Source organism: Lasioglossum baleicum, chromosome 8 (assembly GCF_051020765.1).
Source record: "Lasioglossum baleicum chromosome 8, iyLasBale1, whole genome shotgun sequence".
Classification (NCBI taxonomy): Eukaryota; Metazoa; Arthropoda; class Insecta; order Hymenoptera; family Halictidae; genus Lasioglossum; species Lasioglossum baleicum.
The window spans coordinates 9,969,967-9,997,589 of NC_134936.1; the positions used below are offsets into that span (position 1 = coordinate 9,969,967).

Sequence of the window (27,623 nt, forward strand, 5' to 3'; positions counted from 1 at the left end):
ATGTAAAGAAAAAATCCAAGGACAAAATGATTAAAAAATCGATTTTTATACCTTTTGGTTACAAATAACAGTCCAACAAATTGAATCCTCCTCGATAACTGTTATCGATGAAGAAAAACTGTTTCGATTGATCAAAGCAGTTTCGATGAGAGAAGTTCACTTCGATCGCTCATAACAGTTATTTATGATGGAAATTATCAGTAGACAATGAATTATTTCACAAATTTTTTATTCGTAAAATTAATTGCTGCAATCAAAATTTAATGTGACAAACAAACAGATTTTGTGTTGTTCTTATGGTCTGTCGATTCGTCTTGTTGTACGAAACCTTCTCAATGAATTTCACAGGCTTGCTCCATCCAAAAAAGAGTAGACAACTCAATAAACGAGCAACCAAAATGAATATTCTCATCAATAATTATTATGAACCAGTGGAAAGAAATTCGATCATCGATAACTGTTATGAGCGATCGAAATAAATTTCTCTCAACGATAACATTTACCAACAATTACCAAAAATTTTCTTATCTGAATCCATTACGATTTTAGTCGATAAAATACTTGTTATTCTATGACCTTATTCTTTTTGGTTATAACAGTTATAGTCCCCGTCTTTAATATGTCTTTCGCAGTTGCAGTAAGTAGAAACGGCAGGTAATGAACAGACACGTTACCCAACTTTGATTGAACAGCACCACATCTGCTATTCATTCTCAATTTTTCCAAATATTTACAAAGAATTCTATATGACAATTTGCAAGATGCAAAGCAATCTATATGATAGTTCACAAAGTGCAAATGAATCTATAAGGTAATAAATGTATATCATAAGTGACATAAGATTCCTCTTTCTTTTAAAAAAACTATAGTTTGTAACTGATGTAATTCGTATAACTGCATATAACTATGACGTAGAATCTATCTTTCTTTTGATATTAATAATCCTTGAAGAATTACATTGAGAGGGTTCTAATGAAAATTGTAAAATGGTTCTACATATGCAACGTTTCTTTTTTAATTAGCAGATCGAGAAACATAGTTTTCCAGAAATAACCAGGCGTAGAGAACTTAAATTGCAAGCGACCAATTAAATCCCGTAGACGGTAACACAAAGTAAATCTCATATGTGGAACGAAAAACCGCAACAAACATCCGTAAGTACAGACCTCGTTACCATATCGCACCGCTGATAAAAACGTGTTCCGTGATAACGGTGTAGGTATTAGTATCGTTCGTTCCGCCGCTGACAGCAAATGTTATTTAAACCTAATAATGATTCAACTTCTTGATAAGTGGCTTTGTAGGTTTGCTGCGTGTCTAGGGAGAATCGAGTGAAACTTGCAAAACGCAGATGTTCCTATGGTTATTCATATATAAAATAATTTATATAAGCTAATACTTTTATTTTTCAATGTTTCTTTAATATCAATGGTCATCAGCAACGCGGTGTAGTTATTATACTAATTTCTTAAGCGTCCGTTACAAAATTCTTGTTCAAACAAATCACGGCGCATTATCTCAACATGCAGCAATTGGTGCTCACCTATAATTTTCCTTCACGAAAATGTATTAATATGTAATTGCATAACAGTTGTAATTCCACGTGGTCCATTAACTTTGTAAATTAAATATCGAGAAGCTCTTAAATGAATTTTTCATTCAGCTTACATGCAATTTATGATACGCATTGTATAAATTGTATCATCATGTAATTATGTGACAAACAGTATTCACGTAATGTATAACTGGACATGAACAGCGTTCCTTGGAAGATAATAAAATTCAGGGAAACGTTCATGCAGATGAAGAAGTGCAAACTACTTCATGTGGCACAAAAACTAGAGCTAAGTTCGCGGGGTCCGAATGTGGCGAAACAACCCTGAAAATTGGATCACTCTTCCCCACCACGTGATGGGAAACTCCATCAATTGAAGGGTCACCCATATTCGTTTTCCGCAAGCCCCGAAATCCTCTGCGCCGGCGAATGGTCCATCGGGGATCAGATCGGCAGAAACGCAGCCGGGTCGAGCTATTTTCTTAAACACGTCTTAAATTCCAGCTAATAATTGAGCAGCTGAACGACTGGGCGGGGATACTGGAATTATGCAAATCGCGTCAGATCGGGATCGCGTCCCGGGGGCGCGACGTCCAAGAAGAGGAAGGCGGAGAGGCTGTTGGGGGAAGAACCGCATCGGGTACAGAGGAAGAACAAGAAGAAGAAGAAGAGAACGACGAAGAGAAGAGAAGAGAACGACGACGACGACAACGACGACGAAGAAGAAGAAGGGAAGAGCACGAAGGAGCAACGAGAGCGTACATCACCGGGAGAAAGAGCACGTAGAAGGAGACTCGCCTCATTGTGATTGCTATACCCAAGGGCAGAATGTTTCTCCGGTGTGTGCCGTCTCATGCACACCCGCAGCCAAACCCGAACTCTCATCCTACCTCGAGTCCCGGCATCGAAGCAACAGGTTGCACAACCTTCCACCTGCCCCTCTTGTTTGCCGACCGCCATACATATACAACATCCAGCATCGTCCCCTTTTGTATCAGCACCGAAAGAGCCTCGGTGACTACCAGCATCAGCGTCGGCTATGGGTAGCACGATGTACGAAAAGTGTTCGACATGCCGAAGAGAAAAAGAAGAGAGAACGTCTCTCTCTCTTTCTCTCCGCCCCGGACGTACCGTGATATTAGGCGCCATCGTATGACGGATAATAAGAGGCCCGATTACGCGGATATCTTAATGCTCCCCTGGAAGAATGTTAAGCATTTCTATTAAGCACGACGGAATGGCCAGCCGCCGGATCGATCATTGAATCTTTTAATTTGTGCTCACCTCGCCAGGGGACCGTTCCTTCGTTTACCGAGCAGATTTATCGGCGGTACGCAAGCTCCGCACCCAGCAAATGTGTAATTATGTCGGGCGCGATGGCTGCGGTACCAGGAGCCGATCACTTCGGGGAAATTAGGTGAAAAGGATCATGGCTGAAGGTGCGGAACGATTGCAATGTTACCGTGGCATATGTTCTCTCTGATTTTCCGCAATCTATGGAATGAGAGATAGATTATTCCTTTACAGTCAAAAGATGGACAAGAGTAGAAACAATTTTCTATTTCACTTCTGCCACGGACAATTTTGCACAAAATTTCCACGAGTAATGCCTCCGCAGAATAACCTGAGTCGTCCGAAACCGTAACGTTCGCTCACGGCGCTGAACTTAATGAAATAACGCAGTGAAGGCCCACCGATAGAAGCTGGAGACCGTAATAGAGCGCGCCGCAGCGGACCAGAAAATTCCGGGTAATCATCGCAAGCAGTACCCTCCGGGAAACGCAGAAAACACGAGACAGCTTAATCCGTGTTATCGAACAACCAATAAAATTTCTCTGATTGGATTGACCGGGTAGAACACATTTTCCTCGTTACAAGCTTCGAACAACCACTCTGTCCGTATCAGTTCGTTTCATCGACATCGACCGGGCGACTGATTACATATTATCCTCGGCGGCGAGCCCGTACGAAAAATCGTGTATCAGCTTGGTGTATCGGCTCGGAGAAATTGTCGCGATCGATCGATCCGTTTAACGAGTGGAAGGTAAACACGACCGACTCATTCCTGTCAATCGAGCTTTCCCGTGTCGATACGCACGCGATGCTTAATCCCGCAGAAATCATCGGAAGATCGACCAAAAGAAAAGAAACTGGAAGAAAAGAAAAAAATGAGTAGGATATTAGCGCCAGTCCAGGCTGCGATCAGATATGATTCGATTTCCCGTGGTATCACGTGCACGGCGCATTTCCTGGAAGAACCGATAAGCCTTCTTTTTCGATGCACGCACGCCTATCGAGGTAATGACGCGCCGGGATAAGCGACGCGACGTCCGATAAAAGCTTCACGGCAACCGGCGATTATTTCACGGTCCCGCGGCTTTTCCAGCGTGATCGTAAATTATCAATGTTACCATAAAATCCGACCTGCGAATCTCCATCTCCCTCTCTCTCTCTCACTCTCTCGGCTAACAAGAAATCGCGTGGCTCGCCGTTGCGCGCTCGCGCGTGCACCTGTCGCCACGGTGAAATCAAAATATCACCTTATCAACAGGGTAACATACGGTCTCGGGCGCAACAGAAAATGTAAAATACCGTCCCAGGAAACGAAAGAGAAGAAAGCAGGAGCCAAATAGGTTCTGATTTATAATGACTTTTATACGTTCCGAGCCGGATCAATTTCCGACGACTTCAAGCCACGTGGATCTTGTAATTGTTCTGGGTGTGACATATGCATCGCCGTATACTTAATAGAGGATTCTGATAAAAATGTGAATGGTGGATCAAAGAAGACATCACCTTATCAGAATAGTAGAGTATCTGGTGTAAAATAAAACGGTGAAAAAGACCATCGGAGGAAACGAAAGAGAGGAAAACGGGAGCTAAACAGATTCTTGGATCACTTTTCGATGACTTGAAGCCACGCGGATCTTGTAATGGACGCTTCTGATAAAAATGTGGAAGGTGGAAAAAAGAAGACACCACCTTATCAGGAGAGTAAGGACTCTGGTGTAATATAAAACGGTAAAAAAGACCATCGGAGGAAACAAAAGAGAGCAAAACGGGAGCTAAATAGATTCTTGGACCACTTTTCGATGACTTGAAGCCACGTGGATCTTGTGATGGACACTTCTGATAAAAATGTGGAAGGAGGACATCAAAGAGGAGCCCACCTTATCAGACGAGTAGGGTATGTCTCTGGTGCAAAATGAAACGGTAAAAAATCGTTGGAGGAAAAAAAAGAAAGATTGGTCGATCGGTGGTGGAACCGAGAATTTACTCGGCTATAAGAAACATGCGTGACGTGTCGGTGGATGAGGGGACGAGGAATCATCGTGGCCGGACAAGAAACACGTAGCGAGCGCGGTTATGACGTTCCAGCCGAGCGCAGTCGATTTTTTGCGGGGCATCGAAGCACGACGAGGAACGTCAACGGTGACGGAAGTCCTTCCACCGAGTGGAAGAAGGACGATGCTCGCGACGAAACGAGATTTACTTTGCAAAAGTGTCGAGACCGTCTCTCCCCAGGCCGGCCGGAGCGAGCGGGGACCTCCGCAATGAAGAAACCACTACCATCGAGCACCGCCACCAATACTACCATCATCGTCACCACCACCGTAGGCATCGGGATCGACTGCCACGCGGACGGACCTCGACGGTTATATCCTGCGCTCTCGATACGTATCCTCTTTTCTTACCTTTTTTTTCTCCTCTTTACCCCGTGTTCGTTCCCCCGTTCCACAGCGAAATAAGAAGGAACGACACACGCCGGTCTCGAAACGAGATCGACGTTGCATGCCGTCCTCTCTCTCTTTCTCTTTCTATCTTTCTCCTTCTCTGTAGGCCGTGAAGGCGTGGTCGGTGGACAAGATCGCATCTTCGTGGAACGCGGAGAGAGAGAAAAGGAGAGGAAAAGAGCGGGACAGGAACCGAACGGCGCGCCGCGTTTCGAACTGCAACTAGCGCGTCTAGGGATGGAATAAATTATTCTATCGATGGCCAAGGTCGTTCTTTTCAACGCTCCGGACGCGAGGTAGTTCTAAGGATGGTTAACGAACCTCGGCGTTGAAGGGCTATGGATGACCTTGAGTGACCTTCGCAGATGGGTGTGTTGTGGGTCAACGAATTCGTCTCGGAACGGCCTGCACGTCTGCGATGAGGCTGCATTTAATAAATTATGAGCCCGAACGATTACTGCATATTGCTACCGCCAACAATGTATACAATAAATTGGATCAATGCTTGGTCATACTTCTTCAACTGCTATGGTTATTAAACGACGGGACCTACAGTTTAAGGTGGATTCCGAACCACCTTGGGCACCACAGTTTTAAATGGCACATGGAATATTTCCAGGACGAGGAACGTAACAGGCCATAATCTGTTCGGGTTCCTCTAGCACAGTGTTTCCCAAAGTTTCGATATCTGTGTGCCCCTTCTATAACTGTCGTAACACTGATTATCCCCCATTAAGAACAATTGTTACTAAATAGCAGGCATGTACATTCTTTGTACACACTAGTAGACTCCCGCTGCACCAGGATTGTTGCACTAGAATCCCCTAGATTGTGCGTACCCCCTCCAAACTCTTCCTATACCCCCCGAAGTCCGCATACCACACTTTGGGAAACTGCTCTAGCACAATTTGTCCGGGGAAATCAATGATCTGCCAACTGGACGAGAAAAGATACTACAAAATGGCGAATACTTCGGAACATAAACTTCCTTTATAAATGAAAGTTAAATGTCGGTAAAAAGCGCAGCGAGTTTATTAGCAGAGCTAATTGTACAGGTGTGTGTCTTCGTCCGGAGTGTTTTCTTTTCAGCTGGGTGCGATAGGTGGGTCGGCTCGCCATTCCGATGTAGACATTATAGCGGAGGTATCGTCTGGTTGCATACGGGCCAGACGTTTCGTGTCTCTCGCCTGTATCAGTCCGGGGCCGTTCGGATCAGAGGTCACCGATAAAAGGCCAAGATAAGAGTACTTAGGACGCAGGTGAACTAAGTGTAAGCGAGTCGATAACCGGCCCCGCTATCTTATCTGCTTCACTCCGCTCCGATACACCGTTGGTCTCGCGCGATAGACGGCCCCCGCTAGATTTCTATGCTTCCACGTATCGTGTCGAGCCATAACGTCGATCGTAGAAAATCTAACGATCAACCGTTCCGTTCGAGCAGACGCCGCGGTGAATACGTAGTTACGTGTTTATGGATCAACCAGGAGGAACTGAAACATTGCCGGATCATCCTCGGGGACATTTACGAGCGACGACTGCGATCGTTCCGCTCGGCGTTGACACTGTCGGGAACGATGCCGACGCGAACACGAGCCGCTCCGCTTTCGATCGCAAGACCGATGGTCGTTAACCACGGTGCTTGTGTTCGAATATCTCGCGGAATCGTCCGAGATTTTATGAATATTTGTAATTGCTCCCCGGAATTAGCTATACGACGTTTAATGCGCAGGAAGAACTTTTTTCCGCTCCTTCCTCGCCGTGAGGAAGATCAACTCCCGCTTGCTGGAAACGCGCGGTGCACTCGGAATGGTTTTCACCTGAGGCTACCTTCCACTTGTTCTTACAAAAACGAAACAGCTGGCGGTCGAAAAAGTGCATCGTTTGATAATTGTATATTAGCGTTTCGGAAGCTACTGCAAGTCACACACGGCCATGTCTGATCCATGCAGAACTTTCCCCTGAGAAGTAGACTCTGTTTTTGTCGTACTTTCTTAAATTCCTAAAAACATTTGACTTTGATCATTATTCCGCTGGTGAGCAGCATCGAGTTTTTCAATATTTTTATCAATTTAACAATTAACTTCTGCTACACTTGTATAACTCCTGTTTTATACAATTTACACGGAATTGTTCCTAATTATTAACGTCCTAATAATTACAGATAAATATACACGAAATAGTATGATAATTTTAAAATCACAGAAATGTTTTTAGAAACTTGTCTACACACAAATATTGCCAACTAATTATCAGCTAGCTAACTATTTTCGCAACGACGATGATTGATCTGTTTTAGAGCAGCAGACTATTTCCGTCTAAAAAAAAAAATAAATTGTCACTCAGACCTACAATCCATATCTTCAGCAGACTACTCAATAATCAGAAACCCGACTCCTCTCACTTGCTGTTCAATAATCGAAAACACGGCTCCGATTGGTTCGGTTGTAATGTAAAATGGGTATTTCTAATCTCCGGCCCCGAAAGCTACATCGTCACTTCGAAATGCGAAAGCCTCTGAAGCGGCACGACACCGAAATAACTTTTCCACCGGAATGTACGCGAACTGTGGCGACTACATATTCACCTCGAGTTCCGCTATCAGCAGCCTGTACTTCCGCCGCCAGTTGCTTCTATCTATACATATAACCTTACGGCACACGTTACATAAAATAACAACATACAGATCCTCTGCGAATGTTAGCACGAGTCTTGCCAAGAGAAGGAACAGCGAATAAAAATGCATCGAAAATTAACTCGTCCGCTACCTGCATTTATTTCAGCGGTAGCCTTCGTTGTTGCAATATTTTGTTAAATGCATCTTGCCAAATATGAGTAAAGATGTGTGTTGTAAAGTTAAACAATGCACAAAATTATTTTGATCTTCTTTACGCGATGCACAAAATCGTAGTCGTCCTGTGTAACGTTAGTAACAAATGCTTTACAAAGTTGAACGTGTTCTAACTATTTCTGTGTAAGGAAATTCGTCAAAATAAAAATTGTCTGCATAAAATAATTTGTGTCATGGTTCTGAATAATTTTAACAAGTAGAAGATAGTATAAGAATGTTCTTAAATTCGCCTAATATATTCACAGTTTTGAAGGTTGAAAGTCACCTAGTTATTCCTGTCATAAATGCATCGACAAAGTTCTTCAAATTTTAAACTCCCAAATAATTATTCGAACTGAGTAATACTATTTTGGAACTACAGAGTCTAGTTTTCATTCCTAAGGAAGAATTGCTGTCTCTGAAGATGATTTTGAGTCTGAAAACATTATTCTCCTTCAATATTTGTCTCTTCCATCCTTCATACTTGCCAGGCTAAAGACACTTTCCCACGAGAAAATTCTCGGAATCAGATTGAAGTTCACGAAGTTACGACAGAAGATAAACGAACGTTTGATTCGCAGAGTACAAGCAGCCATCAAGCTTACAATGTGTATGATAAATATTTACTATGGAGAGTCGTAGAATTTGCGTGTAACAATATAAACTAGAATGATTGTACGTACTTAATTCTAAACTACATAAGTTATTCATTCAGAGTAGTTCCTGAAAGATGTTCGTGGTTTGTATAAATCTTAAGAAATAAGAGTTGAATAAAAATGTATTTCTTCTATCAATTTCCTTCATTAATTTAATTAAATCATACAGATGTTTTCATTGTTTTGTGTCTCAGCATTTGTGTCATAAATACATCAAATCCCATCGATTAAGAACCTTGTTATCAAATAATGACCGATCATAAACGGAATACCCCAGAAAACAGGTAATAATATTTTCCAATTAATAAAAAACATCTTCAAACCTTAATACTGATGCCTGAAGATAATACTAGTTCTACTAGAACATACTAGAATACTAGTCGAACAAAAAGCTGTTGAAACGAAACAAAACGTTTGAAACGAAAAGCGTCACCACCAGGAAGCCAATTTCCAGCAAGAATTCTCGCGAGCGATATAACCGACCAAGATAATGCTAATAGTTTGGCCCATTAACTCCAAGGAGCCTTGCGCAAATCGTAAACGGCACGGGGACAGACTCTATATACCAGGTCAAAAGCGTCACTCAACAATTGACCAAGCATCGGAGGCGTGCACCAAGAAAGTTCCAACATTCCTGGTGCAACGCACAAATAACAATTTCCGCCGGTGTACCGGGGGCTGACACAGATATGCAACGGCCGAAGGCCGTCCCGCGTACCTTTCACGCTCCAAAACAATCGGCCGGCCGCGGGAATTCCAGGAAACGCGAGAGGCCGAGGCGTGCTCACCTGGTCGAGACTCGCCTGGTTGATCCTCCTGTTGAATCCCCTCGGATCGTTAGATCGTGTCGCCGGCTTCGATGGATCGTCTCATGTTCCCAGACTGGGAGGTCACACGCGCGCACCCACTAACTATCCAATCCGAGGTATACTCAGGTCTGAGGTTGCGCGAAAAATCACTGGAGGACACGACGCGTGACGGAGTGTGAATCGAAGTGTGATCGACACGGTTCCCCGTCGGATGATCGAGAGCCACGTTCGGCAGGTCAGCACGTCGCGGTCGTAAGCGCGAAATCCTACTGACGGGACACGAGTCACGCACAGCGACGAATCGCGATTACGAAGGTGCGCGGATAACAGCAATGCACGCGAGGGCGCCTGACCGATCATCGGCCCGTTCCCGGCTGATACGTAAACAAAAGCGTCGGCCGACTTTGCTTCTTGCCCGTGCACTACCTAACGCGGCCTCGAGCGCAGGTTACAAACGCTCTTCTATGCAGACGAAGCCGTACGAACACATCCGAGTGGCGGAACCGCCGTCGCGCGAGTGCGTTCAACGTTTCTTTCAATCCTCGGAACATACCGCACACGGTCCAGTCAGTCGCCGGCCACCAAACTAAATGCACTCGCGGAGAATCGATTTAACGTTCCTAAGATACGGCTAGATCAGAACTCCGAGTCATTCAACGGGCGTGCAGTTAACTGCACTCGCGGAGAATTTAGGTAAACAGTTTGTGTACCCTACACAGTGGGTAGCTTAGGGCCCCAAGTTGACTGCACCGGTTCACATAGTCTCAAAACCGACTAGGTCTAGGTTGACGTCCCAAGGTTTCTGCTGGGTATAAGATTAACTGCACTTATAGAAAACCTGATGGACGAATCATGTAATTTAGGAATTGAATATGGGGCGGATTATAGTTCTAAGTTGTCCGCTGGACACTAAGGTAGCAGCACTTGTGGAGAAGTTGGGAATAAACTATGTCTGAATTAGAATTCTATGTCATCACCTGGACACAAGATTAACAGCACTCTTGGAGAGCCTAGTTAATCCACGTGTCCTAGACTGCGTCTTGGTTTGGATTAATATCCCGAGTCATCCACAAAATTAACTATAGTCGCGAAGAGCCACCGATTCATATACTCTGGAAACTGACCAGGTCTAGGTTAAGGTCTAATGTTTCCTGGCCTAATTCGTCAATTGGTCACGAAGTTCCCAGCACTCGTGACGAACTCAATTCGTTCAACATCCCCTAAATCTGAAGCCATCCTCTAGGAGGGTGAAACGAAATCTACGTGCGAAGAATCAACAGCACTGGTCCTTCGCCAGACCTTTGCCAATAGTAAATCACTTTGTACCGACAGTCCTTGACATTGATGGTATAAACAGCAGCGAGGCAGGATCTGTGTCATTCACCTTTACACACTGGGCGTGCCGATATGTAAATGATCCCTATCATCGGCCGGATCGGTACCATCGGTCATAACTAGCGGTACAAGAAACAGCCAGCAAAAACAGCTCGACTTGAATATTGCACCTGGCTGCACTTAGGCAGGTACGATGAACGACGTTTCCTGTCCGGTGTCCGATCTGAAACGCGCGTGGCAGCGGTAGAGGATGATGCTGGACATGGTAAAAATGCCCCACGGTGATCCACGAGGACGCAAGATCGCTGGATCGGATGAGCGATCCGGACGCGGCGACACGCGCGTTCACCGGCAGCGCAGCGGCGGCGACGCGTATCGATTTATGAGCAGTTGTCGCGGCGGTGTAAACAAAGCGATTCTGTCGCGCTGACTGCCGCGTCGTCGGCTACAGGTCAAACAGGCACGATGTGCCGCTCATACGAAAGTTTACGAACTCTTCCGAGCACCGAGACACGACCGCGCGACGCTCGATTTGATTTCGCGCGTGGTTCGCCCGGGAGTCGCGCGGAGTCGCAGTTTCGCCGCGTTCGCGCGATGATTAGAGTACCTACAGTCGGGGGCAAAAAAATGGGACACTACATTCCTTTGTGCTTTCATGCGATATCGGAAGAAAATGTACATTTCGGTAAATCAGTTTTATTATTGTACACGTGGCTGTACGGATTAGTATGCGTAGTATCCATTTCAAATAAATATGTTCAAATCAGGATGCAAAAATAAATGTGCAATAAAAAACAAACCAGTGGTACCAGTGGGTTGTTGAGGTTCTTCCGATTAAAATGAGTCCTCACATGACGTAAATCGGTCCATTTTTGTAGACTTCGTATATATAGTAATCCTTGATTTTGTTATTTACGTTAAGTCTCAAAGTAGTCCGACGTACGTCGTGTTTGGACTCGTTTTAATCGGAAGAATCTCAACGATCCGCTGGTACTACTTTCCAGCAGTTCTAACAAAAAATATTTCCGTCACATCGTTGGCGCCTAACTGCGCTTTGAAATGTTGCTTCTGATTCGGGATCCGGCTCGTTCCGCGGTTTCGGAGGCGAGCGATCGAGAGCCGGCTCTGTAATTATAGAACCCAAGTGATATGACGCCGACGTCGCCGCAACCGTCGCGAACATACGTCCAACGAGCGACGCCGGAGATTAGGCGAGCCCCGCTCGCGGAAGCGGAACTGCGACGACCGAACCACGACAGTAGTATTTTCGCGTGGTCTGGATTATTTCGGCTGTCGAAATAGCCGTGATTCATGGACCCAGCGACCTTTGTCGCGACCCTGTTCGAGCTAGCTTAAACGGTAACCAGATCTACCCGCAGATGATTTATTCGATCGTCCCGGTGACGTTAATTAAGAGACCTCGGTGCAGCTCGGGTCTGTCGGCGAACTGTTTGTTTTGTGGGTCCTTAGAATGATCAAAGGATGCTAGTGATGCTCCATTGAGCGTGACTTTTAAATTTTAATAAATCCTGTAACAAATTACGCTGCGACTGGTGATCTCTGTATTAAAAAAATTATTAAATGTAAATAAATTTAAAAAATGGATCTTCAAAATCCTTTTCAAATGTATCTTCAAAAATATTTCAGATAGTGTACTAGCTAATACAAGTGTGGCTACTTTCAAAGTCCACCACATCTGTTCACGTTCCCTCGGAATTTCCAAGTGCGCTATTCACTCGGAAAATATTTGACACCGCTCATTGATTTCCACGATCGATACGCACCGACTTAAATCATCTCGCATCTATTGTCGCCGAAAATAAAATGTCCGCTCGAATAATAGTAGTGGTGGCATAGCTATGGGCAGCCATGCGGAATGGTGGCAAGAACAACTTCCACGTTTTCGCGTTTCGAACGATGCTAGGCAATAGATCGAATCGTAAAGCGTTGCTATTGTATGCGTTGCAGTGTCCCGTTCCCTATCACGTCCTTTTGCAATCCTGCTGGCGGATAGATCGAAAGGACGCGGATCATTTTAATTGAGAAACTGTATCCCGGATCGGCTTAAAGCTCACCGGCGACTATACTGATTAGCAGGAGTCGAAACTCTTTACAATATCGACGGATCAATCTTGATTGCTTCGGAACTAGTTTCAGCAAAACCACTTAATTGCTTTCGACGCGATACCGGTCGCTTTTTGTTCGAGTGACTAGCGAAATCCACTCTTTCGGGAGAGTCGAACAAGAGTCAGGATGCAACTAAGTGCTCTTTGATTGCATTGCAGAATGGAAGAAAGAAACTGACCTTATCAACAATCAAACAAAATCTAGATGGTACATCAACTGCAGAGTATTCTGCAGAGTAAATTTTGTACTAGAGAAAGTACTAGAGAAACAAGAGAAGACGTTGCTCTTCTGGTAAAATTATACCAGGCACGGGCAACTATTGGGCTCGTCGTTTTCTAATTACTTTCTAAATGTTACACTGAAAACGCATCTTTAAAAATTGAAGATTTTTCGAAACTGTTGAACACGTTTGGAATTAGCCATCAAGCAAGAGTCGCGAAGCCAAATAACCTTGTTTGAGGCAATGGCGAGTTGGAGACAAGTCCATAGTTTATTCGAAAATCGCGTACTTTAGCACTCGTTGACCGTCGCTGTCGGGAACATGCGAGGCGTTGTCCGCATGATGGCCGATCGGGGGGAGAAAAGGCTGTCGTTCGCGCCTAGTAAAATGGACACGATCGGCACGCAACGAAGGCCAGGCCTCCTTTAAACTGCTTGAATATCGTTATCGACTTCTAACGGTCCCTTCTGCAGCTGTTTCGAGCCTCACCATCGAGAGAGAGAATCGGACGCACACGTGTACAGAACAGAACAAATAGTACGTATTCGTTCTTTGCATATATGGACGCTGCTTGTGAAAACCATAGGCAACGCCAGAGGTGATACGATCTCTATAAAGAAAGCGTTTGAACGGTTACGTCATGGTGCGCGATGAAGCGGTTGGTAATAATCGATAGCAAAGCTTCGAGAAGAGCTTTTACTACGACCCCGAGCTAAAACTGTTTGAACCGCTATTAAGAAGGTTGAACGCGGGGTTTATGCGAATTTTAATCTGTTCGCCGGTAATTTGAACCGTTTGGTTGAATCATTAACGCTAAACACGATTTTTAGATTCGTTAAGGTATGCAGTATGTATAATAATGATGGATGAACTTCGTATCATGAGATAGTGTCAGGTATTCTGTGTTAAATAGCTGAACGGTTTTATCTCTCGTATATTAATGATGCACACTAATTGGGCTTTAAGATGTTTTCAGTAATGTAGATCCTAAAAGGGCGAATCGATATTATTTATAGACTAGTTTTACAAGTTAACACAAATGCACTCCAATTAACCTTCAAATACCTTTCTACAAAAAGAACCATCCTTCAGCTTGTAAAACGTTTAGAGACAATTGTAGTCTATTATCTAAAATCATTGAATGTCGATTAAACCTACGTTTGAAATGATTTCAACGTTGGCTAGCACTCGTTGGGTTCTACAGTTGTTCGGAGTGTACTCTGGACAATTCTCATTAAAACATGAATTATTAATGAGAATTATGAAATGTGCTTGACGTGTAAGATCCACAGGTGCCTCCAGGAGGTTGAACCTTTCAGGTTCAAGAAGAGGAGAAGGACCTACACGTCGCCAAACGAGTTTGAAGCTGGCCGGTTCAGATGCATAAATAAATATTAACCGGAGTGACCAACAGGGATGCGTAGATATATCGATACAGCTCAATGTCAATGCTCCTCTGCCTGCCCCGGTTACATTTATTAGGGTCATTAACATCCGATAGACGTGAAAGATTATCAGGCTCTTCGTATGGCCTGCCATTCGATTAATGGATGCCTCTTTGACAGGAGTTCGTATCTTCATCAATCCCTATTTACTGTACCATTCAAAGGTTTAAGACCGAAACTGACTAACGACCGGTCAAATTCACCTGCATCATTTGCATCTTTTAAGCTTGAATAACTATCATCAGAACTAGAAAAATTCAATCGCACCATCTAATAGAGTATTTCAGAATTCTAGCCGTGTACCGAGTGGGACGTTCAACAAAGAGCAAATAGAATGATTAGTGGATGGGATTTCATGCGTTTATGACAAAAATTAGCAGCTGCCATTTGAAGCAGAAGACATGCCAACAATAGATTTACGGAACACTAAATATTGTATATTGCTTTATAAAACTAAGAAGAATGGATTTATTCAGGGTCTGTGCTCTTTACTTTACCGGACTCAAAATTTGTGCCAATCTTCTACGAATTTATGATGTATTTGGTATGTAATTCAGTAAATTTGTACCCGGCGCGGATGCAAATCGAAATTTCGAACCTCTAGGATCAATAGTTCAGAAGCTATGGTTGCTTAAAGTTGGGCATATTTCCAGTTTCTTGAAAAGTAAGGGCGCCGCCATGTTGGTTTGCTGTGATGGTCACACGCCGCTTACTGAGTTGGTTAGGGTTAGGTCGAGGGGGAGGGCACGGTAAGCGGCTCGCGGTCGTCACTACAAACGAATATGACGGCGCCGTTACCTGTCAAAAACACTGGAGATTGCTCAACTTTAAGCGACCATAGCTCCTCAACTATTGATCCTAGAGGATCGAAACTTCGATCTGCATCCGCGCCGGGTACAAATCTACTGGATTACATACCAAATACACCATAATTCGTAGGAGAAAAGTACTAATTTTGAGTCCGGTAAAGTAAATTTTACCCTATTCAGGTACTTTTAACGATTTTTATTAAATAAAATTAAATGTTAATAATCTTGATAAATAATGAGTATCGTAAAAAATCCTCGGACATGGGTCAGCTTATTTTTGGTCCAGATTTACCAGAAAAGTTAAATCGAAACCTATGCCCCACCGCTGTGACCTCTCGCCTTGTAAGTTCGATGGTAAGTCAAGTAGCATAAAAGGATCCAAGCATCAATGGTATTCCGTTTCGTCCGTTGGTCTGTGGCTTAATCAATGGTACAGAGAAGTAAGCAAACGTCTAAATTATCGGTGGCCTGCACGGAATCCCGTGGAATTGGAAACGTCGAGTATCCCCGGCCGGTGAACGACACGGTCGTAATAGTTGCTGGGCCGTTCTCCGTCGTTGTTTGTAGCCTCCTAATTAAGTTCCGCTCGGTCGAAGCGTTATTAGTGCAGGCCCGCGCAATGCGTCGCTCCTAAGAGGGTCGTCGATGGTGCGCTCGGACGAAGGCGGCCGCCATTAAAGTCGACGCGTTGCGCCGTGGAAAATATCGCGCGACGTCGCATAAATATCGCGAACGTAAGAGCCAATAATAAAATCGTAAAAGTGGCTCAAAGTTCAAAAGGGAATGCCGGGCCTGGTCGCGTCCGGTTGAACGGAGTCTTGCTATTTAAGCCCGGTTCACTTGCCCCGCTCTCTCTCTCTCTCGCTCTCTCTCTATCTTTCTCTCGATAATGGCGTAGCGCGCGGCAAGCTTTTGCAAGCGACTCGTTAAGCGTCCGCTTTCCGTCGCGTACGTATATCTGTACACCTGCGTGCGCGAGTAAGAATGTTCAAGAATGTTCTCCGCGTATTTATATACACGGTGGTTGCTATTTTATTTTCCCATTTCCCCGGGAAACCGATACACGCCGAGACGCGATTCGCTCGCCGTTTCTTCAGGCCCGCTGAACGGTCAAGGGAAAGAAATTACAAGCGACGATGCATCACGTCCGATAATTTACTGTCGACGAAATTGCTGCAAGAACGCTACGCAATAAAAAATTTTCAGTGTTTTGATAATGCCAGTAATGGGTGGTTAGGAGATGATGGCTAGATTGCGGATTTTTATGCAAAATAAAGGTTGTTTGCATCGATTACAATGAGCAGCAGCCAAACAGAAGTTCCTCTTCCTTCCTTTAATCATTTTGCTAAGCTAAGACTAACACATTCAACCACTGAAACTCTTTTAATCCATCTTCTGTTTTAAACTGCGCCCACTCGGTTTTACCATGAATGAATAAAATCCGCAGTCTAATAATAGCATTGATAAAACTCCATGAAAGAGATTAAACCTTAGACTTACCCTCGAACGGTAAGGGTGGGTGTTTCATGTTTTTAGTGAATAATTAAAAAATACAACAGTACCATCGAACATCCTAAATTGAGATTACCGCAATAATTTCGACAGTTAATTTGAAAAGACGTGAATTTTAAAAAATCTGGCCGAAATCGTCCGGACATTTCTTCGTAAATCATGATGTTTTTATGGAACCATCATCTACATATACATGTAGGAATGTTGTGTCGGATCACCCTGTAGAAAGACATGCGCGAGCTCACGGCGAACACGTGCAGAAGGTGGCGAACACATCGAAAGAGGAAACGATCCGTGTACACACGTGGCCTCTCGCTCCAATTCGCCGTTAATTGGGCGACATTTTCGCCGTGCGGCTTTTTACGCTCCTGGACTATCTGAACGAGCTTATATCCCGAGGAGCAGGCATAAATTACGGCGATTACCGCGGTCGCTGAGCTACTCCTCCCGAGAAGCAGTCGATTCGGCTCGCTAATTATCGGCTCCGTATAAATTTCCATCGTTTTCTGCCATGGCCGTGGCCGTCCCGACGCTTCTTCCAACGGATGCCGCCGATAGAGAAATAAATGCCCGCGTTATGGCCACCGCCGTTAATACGCCCCTGGTGAGCAGCTTCACGCTTGCAGTCGCGTAGAAATCCCGCGACCCCGGGCTTCTGCGCGGCGCCGCCTTGATACCGACCCTTCCTGTTCCGATGGGCATTAATATCAATCGGGATTATGAATTTTTGTTTTTCGCCCACAGGAAAGTCCCTTTCGCTTTTGCAACGACGGAACGGCCCATAAAATGGAACAGCCGCGTAACAAGGATGCCGAGAAGCGTCGGCATAATTATCCCCGGCCACTGTTCTGCGCAATTTCATTCGGCGAACGAACGAATGTTGATCTTTAACGACCACTGGGTTCTTGCCTGGGTAATGTAGACAGTTAAAAAGTTTAGGAGATCGTTGGATCTCGCGCCAGCCAATTAACCGAGCCCCAGGTCGCCGCGGAGGCACTTCTGGTTACCGGGATGTTTAACTGTCATTCATTTCATCGAGCAAATGGAAAAATGTCTCGAAAATCCATCGAGAAAGTTGTTTGCGAGACACACGATTTTATAAGAGTTTCGGAATCCTGAATACGTTAAAGCCTGCGAAATCAACGACAATTCAGGATTAAGCTATGAATGAATGGATCCTAGAGGCACCCGCGAAAAAGGGTGTTCCTGTCTGTTCCCGTGGGCAACGCGGCGCGAACAGAACAAGAGGAACAGGAAGAGTAGCGGACGGCGACAGGACAGATTCGTTGATCGCAAAAACGACGTTGCGAAGCATAAAACGATTTCTCGCCAATCGTCGTGCCGGGCATAGCTGGGGCGCGCGCCTCGCCGGCATTAGAAATTCCAGCCGCGGTGTATCCGCTGGTTTCACTGAAAGCCTGATAGATTTTCTGTCGATCTCTGTTAGGCGCACTGTCAGCCGGTACGCCGGCGTTCACGCAAAAACGTCCTGGACATGCCCGCGGAGGCAGAATCGAGGCAGAAACTACGGGGATCCCGCGTAACGGCGTCGTTTTTTCCCGGCGGACGGTGGTGCTCTCGCGGCATATATATCTCGGCCAGGCACATAAATTTATCGCGAGGCTGATCAGCGCTAATAAGACCGCAGCAGGCACGCGCTCCGCTCGCTCGCTCGCTGGCCAAGAGGAGCCCGTGAGCGCCGTTCAACCAGTTTCCCCGATATAAACAGCATTTTTCATCGCTCTTAAAGCGATTCCTCTCGTTCCGGAGTGAGGTTTCGTGCCAATGAGGACGAGAACCACGAAGATCGGCGAGGAGACACACGGGACCAGGTACGAACAGTAGCCCTTTCGGATCAGCCGACAACAAACTCGCTGTTCGTGTCGTTCATTCAAATTGCTCGGTCGTACCTGGGCGACCAATCGAACTCGAAGCGAGAACCACAGAGCGAACGCCTCTGTACGTGAACGGTACGTGCAAACGTTGAGCATTCCTTGTAACACCATCCTTCAACCCGGGCTGCCCGTCTTGATGCCCTTCCGCGGGCAGTAAGCCCCGAGCAGGCGAGAACAGAGCCGCAATTTGCGTAATTGCGATCCTTACTCCCTTGCCCCGCTAACTCCTCGAACATTTCGTTCGAGCGAGATGCGACTCTCTTAGGCTAGGTGTCCATTTGAGAGCTTCACTCGATACCACTCTCGAATTCGACAGGTTACCTCCGGTCTTGTGAGGGGACAATATTACAGAAAAATCTACGGTAATGCCTCGATACATGTTGAAGAGATGTGCACGATGTTTGTGAACTATTTGTTCCCATTTCTTCCCGTTTCATTTTCAATTAGTTCTTCGTTAAACGTTTGCCGACATATTCGTCACATTTTTCTGATTAAAATCATACCAAGCACGATATAATTTCGATCGTATTTGCCTGTTTCATGTAGGTTCTAAAGTTTTTACATATATCGAGGCATTACTGTACTTTGTTTGCATGTGAAAACAAGTAACAATAGTCGCGACTCAATGTCTGATGTCTCAATGTCTTCGGACCCTTCAGTTCTTCAAACCCATGAGTCCATTCCGCTTTACAATTTGGAGTTATAATGCTACAAAAAAGAAGAAAAAGTAACCTTTTTACGAGTAGAGAGTACAGGCGAGACATGATTTAAATAGATAGCTTACAGTCTTTGAAAAAGGACCTGTTAGGGTTTCCCCAAATGGATACCCAGCCTAACGTCCCTCGCGGCCCTCGTAAGCGGTTTCGATGGAAATTTCGGAGCTATGCGACCCCAAAGAGCTAGTCGCACCGCCTCGGCTCGTGCTACGTCAATTAGCCGTATTCGCGCCTTTGATGGTTAATGCCTATCTTGCCCGGTGATTTCCGATCTGTCTCGATTGCAAATCCCCCGGTTAGGTCGGACCGCAGCACGTTCTTTTTCTGCAGGCACTCACACACCGGTGCATCTTGCAATCTGCATAATGGCACTCCGATTTTCAAGTCGATCTCGCTTTCTATGCCCGCACCGACACAGCCCGCCGCTTGCGTAAATCACTTGTTCCGCGCGGGAACGAATGGTCTCCCGCGAGTGTTGATTCTATTCGCCGGGCGATTCAACTATGTTGTACCACTCGACTGGCAAATGTAAATTACAAGCGTAACGAGCTGCGGGCTGCCGATGTACACTTGTTGGAAATCGTAACGCGCGCCCGGATCACTTGGGAAAAGATGGAAAAACGAGACAACGGGGCCCGGCCCCCGGCTGCCAGAGCTCTAATGAACCAACGCGCGCGGCGGAAATATTTTCTGCTACCGTTTTCGATGCGTTGCCTTCGCCTTACATTTTTTTTCTCTTTTTTCGAGCGAATGGAAAGTAATGGCGATATTATCGTCCTTATGTGGGACCGGCAGGGTTTATCGCGATGACGGGGAATTCTCTTTTTACGAGCCATTGACTGAGCTAGCCGCACTCAAAAAGAACAATTGGGCAGGAAACGTCGTTCGTTGCGTACGGAACAAGTAGGTCTCTCATTAAAAATTGTTTCAATTAGAATGTTCTCAGGACAGAGCATCAACCACTGATTACCAGTTTATTTAGATAACAAAGTTATAAAGTGGCCGCACAGTTGAGATTTCACTGCTGGGAGATAAAGTTAACAGACTGCCTGTCATGTCTTATTCATGAGAAACTTCGTGCCTTTGAAGTATGGTGCGTGTTACCGTAGACGAAGTAGAGAATTTTGCAAGTTAACTTGTAGAAAACCGTGTGATACATGGAGAATTCGATCCATTGTATTTTTAACTGGTTTAAAAACGTAAATTTTAATTTTCTGTTAACTACAGTTAAATCCATCTTCACACCTGGACTGCGTCGGTCACATAAAGACAGGCGTTCGTCACTGAATCATACCTCAACTCTCCGATACAGTAAAAAGTTCTAATTATTGTAGAGCTAAGATGCAAATCGTACAATAACTATGTTCACATGAACTGTACTGTAAATTTGCAAAAATACTCGAACAAAAGGCTCAACGCAAACGCGCGAATATTGCGATCGACATCGAAGGCAAATGAAATACTGTATCGAGACCGGGAGGGGTAGAACGCCGCCCACGAGCCGATCGGCCGAAATGACCGATAAACCATACAGTTTCCGGCGTTAATGGTGTAATGGCCGGCGTAACGTTGTATATCTAACCATTCCGCAATAGTGCGTGGCGCTGGTCGGTGATCAGACGGTGGCGAGCCGCACGCGGAGAATCAATCAAAATTACCGAGCCGTCGTGACACGGGGCTTCCTCGGGCACGCCTTTCATATTTCCCTTGCTGGCCGATTATTGAAAATCATTTCTCGGAACGGTCACGAGCATCGGGGGCCGGCCCTTTGTATATCGCGTGCGTGAACGTGCACGGCCGGGCCTGGCCGGTTGCACACGCGAGCAGAAAAGGAGGCGACTGCAGGCGTGCCCCTCGTATCGTGTGCAGCTCGCCGAGTGCATCCGTGTGTCGGTGCACTCGGGATGCGAGATCAGCAAATCTAAGATCGTGCAACTGGTGTCCAGTGGCGTGTCCGCGGCATACGTTGCCGATGTTCGCCACCGAGGGAAAGACGGAGAGAAAGAGAGCGAGAAAGAGAGAGAGGGAGAGAGAAAGAAAGATGAACGGAAAGGGGGATGCAGGGTGAACGAGAGAGACGAGAGCGTTGGATGCGAACGAAGAGTGAAGGATGAAGGGGACCGACGGCGAAGGAGCAGGAGGGGTCGAAGGAGAAGGAAAGAGGTGGAATGCGCGGTTCTCGAAGGAGGAGCTGTCGGCGGTGAAAAATCACGCACCCCGCCACCACTGCCATGGCCAGCATCTGCTCTACATACCCTGGCTCTCAACCTCCGCTCATCTTTCGCGCAAAACTTGCCAATAATCATCCTGCTGCACCTGCGTGTCATCTATCCGCGGTGCACACCAACCCCCGTTGTTTTTTTTTCAAACGTTTTCCCGACGGCTAATGTCATTACGGTTCGCTTAGAGAACTGGTTTCTCAATCGAGGATTCCCTTGGACCAGAACTGGTACGCGGATTAAATTAACGCCGCACGACGCGATATTCGCGAAACGGATTTCCAGGAGGATCTGATGTACCAGTGGAACGAAACGAGCGGGTCTAACAGGGGATTAAGCGTACCAAGTGATGGATTAATAATCGGGCCTAATTAAGCATCCTGGCTTATCGTTTGCTGGGTTAGCCAGTAGCCTTTCTATCTTATTAGCAACACCGGTTGCTAAGGTAGCTAAGGTAGATGAATGATGATCATCGCGAGACGTCGCGATTTGTCAGGGATCCTTTTTTTCCGGGTTTCCATTCCTCCGGATGATCCGAGACGAGGTCCGGTGGGGATGAGAAATCACGCGGTTCGGTTTTGTAAGAGAACGAATTCATCAATGAGAACCTCGAAGAATCGGCGTGCGGTGTAGCAGAGCAAGATATACGTGCGCTGGCTGGGCTACCGGTCGGTCGGGTCGGGTCGCTGTTCTCCTGCGCTTCATCTCTCTCTTTTGGTCTGTTTTTCTGTGCCTCCTTTCGCCCTCCTCTTTTCACCTTCCCTCGGAGTGCCCCGCTCACTCACCCTTTCCACCTTCCTCTAGCTCTCTTTCTCTCTTCAGGTCGCTACTCACTTCAGAGAGTTGTTGTTCGACTGTTTTATTACTTTTATAAATGCCGCCGCCGATGCTGCCACCACCACCGCCACCGCCACCGCCGCTGCTGTCTCTCTGCGGCGGGCATTTCCTTTGTTGGGACACCACGACCCATTGTTGCTCGCCAGAAAGATGCGAATTTTAATTCGATATTGTCTAATATTATTTATGTATGCACACGCTAGAGAACCTGCCCATTTCAAAGCGTTCCCCTGCGCACCCAGCCTGCCCCGCCGCGCCGATACCGCTTCCTTCCTTTCGACGGGAAACCAGAGAGCTATCCGCACACACGATGAATCGACTCTTGCGCCGCTTTCAAGTTCCGCCTGCGCAACCGACGGGCGCAGACTCCGCTTTTGATGTTTGGATTTTTTTTAATTTAGAGGGAGGACTAGTAACGTGACCACACAGTTTTATATGTCTTCAGAAAATCCGATTCATCGTTTAAATTCATTTGAATTTTCGCTCAATTTGCTCAGTTGAAGTTTCACTCATTCGTTCGGATAATCGAGGTTCTAATTTACCGTGGATTACACGAGAAAATACAATCCTAAGTGTGTCCTGTCTGGAGTCAGTTTAATAAGAAAAATGTCACGAACATGTCAGTGAAACAGTTTTATTAAAAACTTATTGGAATCAGAAGTTCTTGATCATTGGATTAATATACTGTCTACGTTTGACGCTAGCGGTAATAGATCAAGGAATACACATGATATAAGTGATATTTCAGTCCTGAAATTTCCGCAAGAGATACTACGCAATAGATCCATTTAATTCCGTTAATCCTTAAGAAGGATCAAGAAATATAAACAGAATCATATTTTCTGTAACCCATGGTCTTTCCAGAGCAGTCTAACGCTGCGGAAAGAATTTATCGATACGACATCCACGCGAAAAGGGATAGTTCGTCCGTAGGTGTCGACTTTCACAGCAAGCCCGATTTAAACGACACCTAATTACCGCCAAGCCCAGAATCCGCGACAAAAGAGGTACTGGCGAGGCTTGCGCGTACGTAGCTCTGCCTCCACCTGGAAATCAATATCAGTCGACGTCCAGGTTCACTTGAAACTGCAGTCACAACAGAATGCGCAACAGTTGCGTCTGAACGAAAGACAGGGAACGATACATTGTGCTTGATTATCATTCTACGGACTGTCGGTAGTGAGAAGAGCTCTCCGATGACGGGTGAGGTGAAGCCCAGGTCTATCGAGCAACTGTCAGTGCCCGAGGAACCTGTGATGCACGTGGAAACTGCGGAACGTACCGACAAGACGTCGGACATCCACATCTGGCTGGGCATCAACATCAGCATTGTTGTGATGCTGATGATCTTCGGCGTGCTACTGTTCTTGCCTCTGCGATTGTTGCTGCACACAACTTACTACAGCCGTAGCGAAAGTATTGGCAACAACGACACAACAGAGGCGACGTGCAACACGACGATCTTCGAGGCGGAAGTGATCCCGATAGATCATCGGAAGCTGAGACGATGTCCGCGATTAGAGTACAAGGAGCGTTTGTCGTCGGTTTTCCGGTGCGACTACGACCGGAATTGCACGTACACAAGATACAAGAAGAACAAGGACTCGAAGGGTAACGACGGAGTGGAAACAGACGGGACGATCGGGAATAAAAGCAAGGGAGAGAAGGTCTCGAAGGAGACCGACGACAAGAACTTGACAGAATGCACAGAGGATAGTGGCAAAGATCGTCGAATGAAATCCGTTACGGTGGCCGGGCATATTCTCGTGACGATGCTTCTGATTTCAGCGATAGCTGCTCTAGTCGAAGTATTGCGAATACGTTTCGCTAGAGACAAGGTATTACAGCGGCGACCGCACTAGTTTCTTACCTTAATTTTGAATCCAGAGATTTTTAACAATATGATTTATCACGAATTTCTGATTTCCGTGGTTTTGCAAATCCAATCAGTGTAGATTCGCATAAAGACAGATATTCGAAAAACGTGAGACGTTCGTATATTATACATGATAGATATGCGAGAGAGGGTAGGCGCTTTCGAGTACGTTTTAGAATCCCATTTCATTTCGGAATGAAACGAAAGTGAGAATAGATATTACAATATAGAAGATACTATATATCATATAGATCACACAGAGTTATATATACATATATGAGAATCTACTGTTGTTTGTATAGCATGTTGTGTATAGGTATATAGAGTATATACGTATATATCTTGTTCGATTAGAAACGTTATATTTTTGTAAGAAACGATGTAACAAGGCTTTACACTGATTGATTTCACGTCCGCCAAAAAAGTAATGACAAAAAAAAAAAGTAAACACAAAACAAAAAATATTTCATTCTGTGTCTGCAAAACCAAACAACACGAGTATACGTACATGTGCATATTTTTAAAAACCGCCTAAGGAATCGTCTAAGGCAGGTATTGCCAGTTCAAGATATGCTTCCACGATCGAAATCCCCATGAAGAGACGTTTTATTCCGAGGCAACCAATGAACAGTCAGAGGTCTTTTGAAATGCAAGGCACGCATCGATCCGCTTTACGCTTATTAGGTAGCATATAATTAGATCGGCTTGGCCAGGCTATTAAAGTAACATGCGTAAATGGCTGAATCAAATCCCGTAGGTGCAAAACCGCCGCCGCTTACCCGCCGATCCTCATTCCCGTCGCAGCCGGCTAAGCAAACCGTTGCTGGCTCGGTCTGTGGCACTCCGAATAATCGGATGTCGCGACGACAGTCGGCAGAGGCCGAAGAAGAAATCGGAACTCTTATTAATGCTCTCCACCATCGCACACGCCTAATTCGGCGACATTAAGGTAACGTTCTTTCGTAGGACCATATTTTCCCAGGATCCATAGAAATAAAAATACTCTGACGTTTACTAGGGATCAAAATCGGTAGGTTCTACTGAAGACGCGAATCTTAGAAATTTTTTCGAAATCGACTTTATGTAAAAAAAAGGACTATTTAAAAAAAATGTTTTGTCATGAATTGATTATGCTATTTGTAAAGATATGTGAAAATACTAATTGAACACTTTATATCCGTTTCAGCCAAACCAATCTATTGAGTTATTTGAAACTTCGCGTTAACACTAACAGGGTACGCATCCTAGACTGAAGGGTAGGTCAACGAAGTACGGTACATACAGTGTGTCTTAAAAATAGTAATACTATTTCTTTATTCGTATATCAGGTCACACGCATCGCACAACGCTCATGTCCACGATTTTCTAAACAATTATTACTGGGAAACCCACCATCCAAAAGGACTTCCATAAGAGACGTTAATTCTTCTAGCTCGTATTCTGCAACTCCGACAATTTAGAAACTTTACACTGTCAGTGAAACTCCTATGATGCTAAACTACGCAACAGTATTGCTTACACCTCTCCGTAGTTCTAGACATTTATAATTATCTATAAGGTAATTTTCATATTATTTCTTTAATTGAATCCTCCTGAATCTATCAAACGATTTACGAGAAACAGATAACGATTTTTAACATTTAAATCATAAGGCGAAGATAAACATTAAATCAATATTTTAAATTTTAAATGATTGAATTTTTAAAAATTTATATGTATAGTACAAGTAACGATAATAATAATTATATAATTGAATATTAAATGGTCAAAAAACGACGACATAGCAACTGGTATTGTATACAACATAAAAATACTAGTGACTATTTATCTGTTTTTAGGTGATGCGGTCAACAAAAGACGTTTATGCGAATAAGCGAAGAGAAGCGAATAAAAAGACCGTCAAATCTGTTTGGGACCGGAAATGGGAGGAAGCTAACGTCCTTGCTTGTTCGTATCTTCTTACGTACAAAATCGTAACATAACGCACAGGCTATGTGAAAGTATTAAAAAAAAAGATGAATGTATTTTCGGAAAAAATTATAAATTATTTTCACGATATTTTCTAAAAACAAATAAATATATACATGTACCTCTCTTCGACACTTCTGTAATTTTCATCGTTTCTCACGCGATATGCAAAATGTTAAATATAACTTGTGAAATTTATACATATGTACATATATTGGTGTTCAATAAATGAATTTTATTATTCTCTATTGGGTGCAAAAGTTATCCTAACGCTTCCAGAAATATAAACGCTAAATCATGAAAATATTGAGACAAAGTTGAATATGTTGTATTAATTAACAAATCTAATGTTCCAAATTGGTATCAATTTGGTAAAATTTCTCGGAACAATTCTTATAAATTTCTTATAATATTTTCTCATTCTACATCTTATAAAAAAGCTAACATATTAATTTTTATATTAATATGTTCTTTATATACATATATAGAACTAGTTCTTCTATACATATATGGCTAGTTTCATCATTGCATATTTACGTTTATCGTTAATGGAAATATTTATTATAAACTATATCTATTTTCATTTATTTTTAGTAACCAAGGTCATGCGAAGGTGACAATAGTAGAGGTAGTTGGATTCATGTTTACCTTGTCTATTATGTGAAGGTAATATAAAAATATTTGCATTGTTATAACGTTGTATATACGTATATATAATGTTCAAAACATTCAGGACCTCAAACTCTTGAAAAACCAGACAGACAAATTTTCTAACTACAATATTTGATTATTCAAACTTAATCATGCTATCCTCTTTCTATTATCAATAATAATTGAATTATTTATCGATTAAGTCAGGCAGAACGCTTCGTATATAAAGCAATTCTAGTTTCAAGAGTATAAAACGTAAAACTTCATAAAACACATTGAATATTTTCAAATTGCATATAGTTAACCTCGCAACAGTCTAATCAAATTACAAAATCCACTTAAAAGACGTGTACAATTAATATGTATTCTAAAATACTTTGAAACATGATAGAAGTGTGTATAGATCACTCGAGAAAAACTATTAAACAATTC

The 27,623-nt window shown here is 44.2% G+C and overlaps 1 protein-coding gene and 1 long non-coding RNA gene across 4 annotated transcripts in view; one reads left to right on the plus strand and one right to left on the minus strand.

Moving 5' to 3' along the window:
• The window catches only part of LOC143211080 (uncharacterized), a 179,081-nt gene extending 167,401 nt beyond the window's left edge, over positions 1-11,680 (minus strand). The window contains exon 1 of the long non-coding RNA XR_013009384.1: positions 9,561-11,680. This is a non-coding gene — a long non-coding RNA (uncharacterized LOC143211080). The remainder of the gene's footprint in view (positions 1-9,560) is intronic.
• An 11,444-nt stretch (positions 11,681-23,124) lies between these two features.
• On the plus strand, positions 23,125-26,788 carry LOC143211100 (uncharacterized). 3 transcript variants are annotated; one of them, XM_076428523.1, is made up of 6 exons: positions 23,125-24,534; positions 25,109-25,256; positions 25,330-25,521; positions 25,759-25,807; positions 25,901-26,130; positions 26,411-26,788. In XM_076428523.1, exons 1-3 carry the CDS (start codon positions 23,893-23,895, stop codon positions 25,518-25,520), a joined length of 981 nt encoding a protein of 326 aa, XP_076284638.1. In that variant the 5' UTR covers positions 23,125-23,892; the 3' UTR covers position 25,521; positions 25,759-25,807; positions 25,901-26,130; positions 26,411-26,788. The 3 variants fall into 3 exon arrangements, with proteins under 3 accessions (XP_076284638.1, XP_076284639.1, XP_076284637.1); XM_076428524.1 differs by having other exon boundaries at positions 25,109-25,226; positions 25,759-25,828; XM_076428522.1 differs by having other exon boundaries at positions 23,126-24,534; positions 25,759-25,828.
• The last annotated feature ends 835 nt before the right edge of the window (positions 26,789-27,623 follow it).